At 39.8% G+C, this 9,098-nt stretch overlaps 1 protein-coding gene across 2 annotated transcripts in view; it reads right to left on the bottom strand.

Moving 5' to 3' along the window:
• Nucleotides 1-5,274: 5,274 nt before the first annotated feature.
• The window catches only part of MAN1A2 (mannosidase alpha class 1A member 2), a 266,574-nt gene continuing 262,750 nt past the window's right edge, over nucleotides 5,275-9,098 (bottom strand). For both annotated transcript variants that reach the window (XM_039841311.1, XM_039841309.1), the window contains one exon: nucleotides 5,275-7,750. In XM_039841311.1, coding sequence (XP_039697245.1) covers nucleotides 7,618-7,750 — 133 coding nt within the window. In that variant the 3' untranslated portion in view covers nucleotides 5,275-7,617. The remainder of the gene's footprint in view (nucleotides 7,751-9,098) is intronic.

Raw genomic sequence — 9,098 nt, 5'->3', positions numbered from 1 at the left:
GGTCGGGAACTTTACAAGCTTACTAAACATCACAGAAACTCCCACTCACAATAGGGAGGTTTTGTTTTATGTAAATTGTACCTCAAAAAAGCTGTTACTTAAAAAAAGTTAAACAAGCAAACAGCAAAATAGTCTCATATCCTTTCCACACAAAGATAACTGCTTTTAGTGTATATTTTTTGCTATGTATGTTTTAATGAAAAGTGACTTGCTTTGTAGGAGTACATTTGCATGTCATTACGTCTTTTAAATAACAAAACTGCATGAGTTTTATTTTATAGAATCATAAATGATAAAACTGGAAGTCCATCTTAAAGATCATCTGACTCCCTCATTTGCCCCTTTTCGGTTTCCACTTCCTTATGTATAAAACGAGGTAGGACTGCATGGTTTCCCTGGCTCTTTACCGTGTTCTGAATGCCCTTCCCCTTCATTATTATTTTTCTATTCCTTTAAGAATGATAGTCCAATCTGCTGCTAATGAAAATAACTAAAAACAGTAGCTAACGTTGTGAGCTTATTTCAGGCCAGCTACCTGGATCTTTCTCATTGAATTCTTCTAAAAATCTTGTATTATCCCCTTTTGTAGGTAAGAAAATAGAGATTTTCTTGGGGTTGAGAAGTTGAGCTTTTCCTGGGGGAAGGAGAGAATGTAAAGTTACTGCTTGGAGTGATGAAAAAATTTTGGAAATAGTGGTGATGGTCACACAGCATTGTTAATGTAATTATTAGTGCCGTTGTATACTTAAAATGGTTAAAATCGCAAATTTGATATTTTATCAAAAATTTTTTTAAGAAATTGGTGTTAGGTTAACAAGGTACAGTCTGTTAACATATGAACCTATACTCTTAAAAAGTTCTGAGATATAATTGTTAAAACACGTATAAACTTAAGGTATATACGGTTTGATATACGTATGTATTGTGCAGTGATTACCACAAAAAGGTCCGTTAACACACCCATCCTCTCAGCGTTTCTTCTCTATGTGTGTGTGGTGAGGACATTTGAGACCTAATCTGTCAGTAACCTTCAAGTATACAGTACAGTATTGTTAAGTACAGTCGCTGTGCTGTACATTGCGCCCCAGAATTTATATATGGAAGTTCATGTCCTTTGACCAACATCTCCCCATTGCCTGCGCCCCCCAGCTCTCAGCCATCACCAGTCTACTCTCTCTCTCTGATGAACCCATACTCTTAACATGAATGCTATTTGCATGTTGTAACCCAAGAAAATAATGATAAAAATTTCAGGTACCTGGCAGACATAAAGAGGCCCAGATTTTATCAAATTATAGTCGCTCAGAGATCCTTAGTCTTTTATCTGGTCCTGTTTTCGTTGCTTCTGAAAAGGTAAGTCCACAATTAATTCGACATGTCCACAGCGTCAAATTTCCTGGTTTAAAATTTTGACCACGTTGACACCGAGCCAGGAAGAATTAGACTTCAAGATGAAAACTGGCTGTTATTTCAGAAGGGTCTACCACTACCTCAGTTGGTGCTCCGTGGGTAGAGGATTTTAAATATCCTATCCTTTCACAGTTTCGATTCGACCACTGTCTATTGTCTGGCTGATCCTATTCCTCAAGCCCCTTAGGCCTACTTTTGCCCAAGAATCACTTGAGCGGGATCAGGTCAGATTTTAATGTGACAGAACGAGATACAGTGATTGAGGTATCTTTAAGCTTGATGACCTCAGAGGCTGGACTATATACTAGGTCTTGGAGGTGACAGGCACAGTAGTACTGTAAGTATCACATAGCTCTATAGTTTGCTTTCTTAAAATCAGATGGAATAACATTACTTGTTAAGCAATGTCATCTTTCTATAACATCAAGGAATTGAGATGGGGGGAACTGAATGAAATACTCTGAACATGGGAGACCAAAGACTACCAGTTACTGTAAAAGACAAATTTCTTCTATAAATAGGAAGATTGAACTGTGTTGTCACAGTGGGTATGAACGAAGGTTGAACAAAAACGTTTCACATAAAGAACATCTTTATTTGACCTTTCATATACAATGCTACCTTTCATTTATAAAAATGACACGTGGAGGACATGACTGGACATCAGTTCAGGAGCGGCCAATGGACACCGACTTACAAGGTTACCCCACTTAGAAGTTTAAGAAAAATTCTATCAGTGAATTTGAGACCGGTGAGATTGAGAAATGGCATTTCGACTTTATCCAATCATTAAAACTGGGGACACTTTATTTGACCCAACAAAAGCTAATCTCTAAATTTTCTAAAAAAATAATTTTCCCCAAGAAAGAGCTGAGCTTATCTCCATGGACTTTCCTGGGATGCGACCTGGAGAATTCTGCAGGCGTCAAAGAGCTGCAAGATGGTTTACAATCCTCAGCATACGGACACGTGTGTGGGGGTTCACGTGTTTGCCGCCTCGCTCTCACAGAGCGGTACAGTATGTCGGGCCTAGAAAGGCGAATGCGTGCTCCTTCTATCACTCTGAATACAGGCATCGCCCCCTCTAGAATTTCCAAAAAGAGTGGAAGGTTTGATGAACTTCTTAGTAAAAAAAGAACCTGTTCTCCCTCAGGGTGACTGGTGCATCGCGACGCATCCACGAGGAATACGGCGTCGTGTGACTTCGTGAGTTCTGCTGGGCCTGGGGTTTAAAACGGATCATTCGTTACACAGTGGAAGTGTGAGGGTGAGGTCGAGGGACATGTGAAATACGATGCGTACCGACACCCTGAAACGACGCTACCGACTGGTAGAGGACTGGAGGCGACTTGTGCCAGGAAAGCGGAAGGGGAAGCGTCCTGCGGGTCCCTCTTTCCTCTGCGGTCCTCAGGTTCAGGCTGCTCTGGGAGCGTCATGGGCAGTATCGTCTGCAGTCTAAAACAGCAAGACCAGCTGCCCTGTGGTAAACAAGGCACACAACCCATTTTCTGTTGCTTAGAATTTTTCAAGAGATTGGTTTCTGCGGCGCAAAGGTCAGAAATTCTATTGTAGTCTCGTCGCCGTGCTCCAAGGGCACTCATGTGGAGAAGTTTTTGCCGTGCCAGCAATCCCGAGTCCTGGGCCAAAGGTCAATGAGCAGAGAGAACTTACAATTACTATTTGGACACCACGGAAACACTTCATTTTACTTGGGGGCTGGAATTGTGGCATTAAGTGACGAGGCAAGGATACGGCTGACAGCATATCCCAAGAACGAAAAATGTGCCTCTTTCATAATAGTTGAATCATATTGAAATCTGAAAGGGCTCCGGAGGAGTTCATCTATTTTCAAGACAACAAAACATATCGTTTTAGTTTATACAAACACATACAATTGTACATACACAACATTTTGCTTTAAAAACGAACTGTGGAACTCAAACACGGAGAAAGGATGTAGGTCAAAGACTACAGGGTCCTATATAAATTACACTTGGGATCAAGGGTTAACCACTGTGACCCTGGGGCCAAGTCCAGCCTTCCATGCTTTTGGAACCCAGCCAAGCCCCTTCCTTTACATACTGTCTCTATCTGCTCTCATGTTTCAATGGCAGGAACTGACTAGAGAGATAGAGGCTGCATGGCTCACAAAGCCCAAAATATTGATTATCTGGACCTGTACAGAAAAGCTCGCTGAGCCACTACAGAGCAAAAAGTACATCTCCATCCTGATCTCAATGAGCCAAAGCAACAGAGATCTTCATCACTCATGTTCCTGAACCAGAGTAAGCGCATTAGAATATCTCCAGATCATATTTGATTACTCAAATATTCTGCTTAGAAGTTGTGCAGCCAAAACCAGTTAACAATCGTGTTTGGTAATTAACGAACACAGACAGTATTAAAAAATCTCTCTGGGTCTGACTATTTATGTATATATCTATGTAAAGGGTGGTGACGTTTGAGCCGGCCCATCTGAGGGTAAGGAAACCTAAAGAAAAATAAGAAGTCAAAGTACAATTATTAGGACATGTTATTTGGAACTTAGAAATATTTTAGTATATTTTTCTTTATATTTAACAGCATGGAACCATTAGTAGGACTCACAGCAGAGCACAAACAATTTATAACTGCGAGTTTTACCCAGGAATTATGCGACAAAATTTCTTGAATATAAAATAACCAACATTCCTAAAAAACATTAATATTTCATTACATAAAGTGATGTAGCAAAATAAGAATGTTATCTCTAAATATTTTAGTCAAAGCTGCATCAGAAAGCAAGTGTTTCTTTGACATTTTCCAAGAGACTTTAGTTACTAACTACAAGTATAGCTGTATTACATAGTAACACATTTAAAATATATTATAAACACTTTCTTTTACTCTCTAATTTAAAAGAAATGTAAAATTAAGGATTCTGTCAAATGGTTCATACTGGAAAACATTTAAAATGGTATGAAGTACTCTCACACAGAAAATGCCACGGGAATCACAAACTGTCCTAATGCGCACTTGTGCCTAGTACGGTACCTGGAACACAGCAGCAGCACAGGCTGGTTCCCTTTCTCGCATTCACTCATTCATGCCAAGACATCCAGGCTTAAGGAGCAGCTGTGTGATGAGAATGGCAAGCACGACATTTTGTCAGCATCCTTGTAGTTTTGACGTAGGCTTTGGCAATGGAGAGTAGAGATGAGATGATCGAAATTTCAAAGTGCTTGGTGGAATCGACCAAGGGGAGCCCTGGGCTGCCTTAGATGACGTCGCAGAAAATCAGGGTCACGATCCCACAAAAGGAATACCACATCCCTTCCATACCCAGGTTTTACTTTTACGTAGAAACATCTGCTCGAAGACAGGAATGAGTTGGTGTCAGAGAAAACACCAAATAGCATGTATCTACTAGGAAGGAAGGACCCTCTGCCTGGGGCCTTATTTTTCTACACTGAGACTTCTTTTTGGTTAAGGCCACATTCTCCTGGCTTTAACAACTTTATACTGGTCTGAAAAAAAGGTGTGGATCTAAAATTATAAAAGAGAAATTAATGTAGAAGGTATAGGAGTGTCGTTCAACATGTTTTTTTTCTTTTACGTACCAACTGATCTATCTACTTTATACATTTATGCCAAAGGCACAAAGTCAGATGTCAGCTCTTGGAGGAGATACCTAGAAAGGGGCATTTTTAGGCTCTTTGCAGAAGGTTTTAAATATGTGATGAGTTATACAACCTGAGTAGTAAGGTCTACAAGCACATAAGACAGTATGCTCTTGGAAACGAAGCAGAACATGGCATAAGGCTTGATCTTGGACGAAACCATTTAAAAACTCTGTAACAAAAAATAAAACATGACACCGGCAAGTCATTTGTAGTCGACTTTAATTTAATTGCCTTTGGTATTCAGAAGAAAAAAATAGAAGCATTATCATAAGATCTCATCCTCGAATCAACACGAGGAAGGGAGGTGGGTGGTGAAGGCCCTTCCACTGTCTCCCAGATTCTTTGCTTGAACCGGAACTGGCCATGCTGAACACTTCTCTGCTTTCTCTTAGGTTCCGGTCATCTGAGAAACACAACAGAGCACTTAGCAGTGGGGGTCCTGTCTCCTGGTTCCTTGAGAAGCTCCTGGGGGCCAAGAAGGCCCCTCTACTCCGCATTCTTCTACAAAGTGAGGGAGGGTTGGTTCACTGCCATCCACACGACTGCTCTGGGTCTTTGCCAATTCAAGTTTTTCACTTTTTTTGAGAATCGAATACTTTCCCTTTCTCTCCTGAAGTTAGTCATCTACCCTTTTCATTTAAAACTTTTAATTTTTCAAGTAGTAAAAGATATTATCATTTCAAAATATGTGCTAAAATTTAACTCTCTTAAAGACTTAAATAATGCAACTGGCTCCATATCCTTGTTTTCTATACTGAAAAATCTTGGGGCTGGTTATCATTATTGATCATTTGCTGAACTGTGAGGACTGTTTGACTAATTGTGGCATAAGATGATCACTCTTAGAAAATATTTCATTATATTAATTTACTCAGTCTTTTCCCAATTTAAGTCTACTACATGCTCATAAAAGTTTAAGAAGAAAAGCTATCAAAATAAGAAAATAAGCCTTCAGAATTCCAATTTGGGCTTCTTGCACAAACATTATTTCATAAAATCTTCAAATCCAGAGTAAATATTAGACTAATTATGCTACTCCCAACTTTTATTGTCAATGGAAGCTGTTTGTATTAAATATAAAGATACAGTATCTTGCACTGTGACATAAATTCAAGGAACAGAAAAATTTTAAGTGTTAGATATTTATCTTACAATATAGTTCTTGATAAAAATTAAAGTTTCCCCCCAATATTAAAGAAATAGTATTGCATTAAAAAGAAATATCATTGCAAAATTTATTGGTAAGAGAAAGTCCCTTAGCTATATCCCAAATTTAGTGTAATATGATTAATTACACCATGCTTTTATCACTAAAAATTATTTTGAAGCTATTTTGATTAACTCTTTGGATTTCTATAAATATCCTTGGAGAAAATAAAAGTCGAATTTATCTTTTACATAAAACATTTGTGAAAAGCTCATTCATCTGACGAGATAATAAATAAAGGATGACATGTCCCCATTTCAGATAGACTATTTAAGGAAGTTTCGTTGTATTTTATTTTTGCTTTATAAGTTGTAAAAATAATTTGACTCATCAAGGTAAATTCAGAGCTGCATAATAATAGTACAGTGAATTGGGCCAAGCCACGTCAATAAAGTTGTAAGTGGAGGGATTCTACTAAGTTTATGATGAGGTTAAAATGGATAAAATTTACTTGGTAAATTTGCTGGTTTGGAAAACTAATCTCCAACCAACGAAACCAAGCTTTCTCTCTTAGAACAGGTTTCAAGGCAACAAACTGTGGCATTTCCCCCACTTTTTGTCATGCTACCAACACTAGACTGAACAACATGCACGAAATCCCAAACCCAGGCTCGTGAGTAGCGATTATGACAAACAGCAGTTTGTGATTCCATATGGAGACAAAGACTTGAAGAATATTTTTTGTGAGATCACGCCCCCAGAGAAAACTAAATTTAAACGAGAAATTTCAGTGGAATAGATTGGGATTTGAAATGGTTGCCAGTCTAGTCATCCAATGGGGAACTCGAAAATTCAGACTTCTGTTTCTTTTTCAAGTCTTCTTGCTGCTGAGGCAATTATGCTGTTCTTTTTGTTCTTGTTTATTTTAGTTCATTCCATTATTAAAAATGGAGAAAAAAGGGATAAACGATATGTAAAGATTCGATTTGCAAGCTCCTCCATTTTGGGAGGAAACAAACATAAATCGGCTCCAGCGGCCACCTTTTCCTCCTGCGAGGGGCTCCACACCTGGGCTTAGTCTTAGGAAGTCCAGCGTCCAGGATTCTAAAAACAAACCGCGGTAACAGGAGTAGGTTCTCATGTGGCCATCTCCTTGGGGACCCAAGCACGTCAGGATCTGTCCTACACGTACCAGAATCTGTTTTGGTCAGGTATAAAATGGAATTATTTCAAAGTTGAGATATGTACAAGTTGAAAAGTCTTGTGGGGAATGAGTCACGTCTCGTCCTGCCATGTTGACTTAAGAGGTCCCGGTTTTCAAGTGCCCTCTCCAGACTAACTTCTGCAGTGGTCCATGTAAACAAAACACAGGTGAGCATGGTCTTTCCGGAGCTGCTTTCATCGAACAGCGGGATTTCCTGAAAGTGTGGTGTTGGCTAAATGCAACACAGGTAGAGGATGAGCCTCCGTGTTAAACACCCAGTGGTCCAAAGGTAAAAGGTCGTCGCCGGAGAACAGCAGGTACAAATATCTGAAAATAAGAGGAGACACGGGCTTCAGTTAGAGTGCAACGAGGAGGTCACGTGATCTCCGCTACACCGGCACAGGACGCCAGGAACCTATGCTGAGCAGCTCTGATGAAAAACACATCCGAGGAAGAACCTCGGCCACGCAGACGATCTAAAGCACAGGACAACGTGCTCCAGAGCAGCCCTGAGAGCATCCTGGAAGCTCGGCCCACATGAGGCCTCCGAAGGAGGATCGTTAAACAACAAACTCCACGTCCCTATCCGGAGCACACAAAACAACGACGCTTCAAATTTTTCAGACGCTCTTTTAAAAATAACAAATGATACCAATCACATGTTTTGGCAGCTGAACCAATATATGTAGAAATTAATTCACATTAGTAAGTAAACATTGAAGGAAATACTTGGACAGAACCAGGATTTCTACACACTCCTAACAGATCAGTAGTTTTTGCAAGGACTGCAAACTATCAAATAAAGTTTTCAGAAACACGGTTTATCGGAGTTTTAGTAATTGCTAACCTCTCTTCGTGGTAGTAGCTTTGTTTACATGAACGCAAAGGGTTCCTGACCTCTCCACAAGCACTGCGAGCCAGTGGTTACTCAGAAATTAGAAATGACACATTTAACACACACGGTGACTCTTATCTATAATGCTGGGCAAATTCCAACTGGAATTTTATTGGGGGTCATGAGAGTGAGCACAAAAAACGATACCGAGTCAGGAAATCTGGGTTCTAACTCTGATCTTAGCAACAACTTGCTGGGCCCTGCTAGGCTTCAGTGAAGAATTCCTTTACAGTATTTTAATTAATATTTATTTATTTGAAAAATAGGCACATTAATATCTTTTCTGATTACTGTTTTAGTTCTGGATGATAGAGTGAAAACACAGCACTCAGGTAAATGGGGACTGCACATGAACTTTATAACAGGTAAAGCTGGAATGGAGAGTAAGAAGGAGTTCAATTCCACTCCTTGACCGTGAGATGTACTTGACTCCGATTTATTCACGGGGTTGGAGGCGGAAACGTTAGAATGGAAAAGACAGACTTGGTTGGACGTAGCAAGCGACTCTGCTGGGTCTGCTTACTGTATGGTGACCAGAAGCGGAAGCTCTTGGTGTTCCGGGCACGAACGTGCCCAGGAGAGCTATGTTCTGTGCAATTCTACGTCTCTTCATGTCCCTGGGTGAGGCGAGGGCCAAAGGGTCTGGCTCACTCTAATATCATCACTTCTTGGGAGAGAAAAACGCAAAAGTTTCCTGAAAAATGATTCCTTTTCATGGGAGATGCTATGGAAGTACCCCATATAAACCTAAATATTATAAAATTATAAAAAGCGGTAAGA

Source organism: Pteropus medius, unplaced genomic scaffold, assembly GCF_902729225.1.
Source record: "Pteropus medius unplaced genomic scaffold, Ma_sr-lr_union100, whole genome shotgun sequence".
NCBI lineage: Eukaryota > Metazoa > Chordata > Mammalia > Chiroptera > Pteropodidae > Pteropus > Pteropus medius.
The sequence above is the reverse complement of the archived record's forward strand: the minus strand, read 5'-3'. Positions and strand labels throughout refer to the sequence as shown.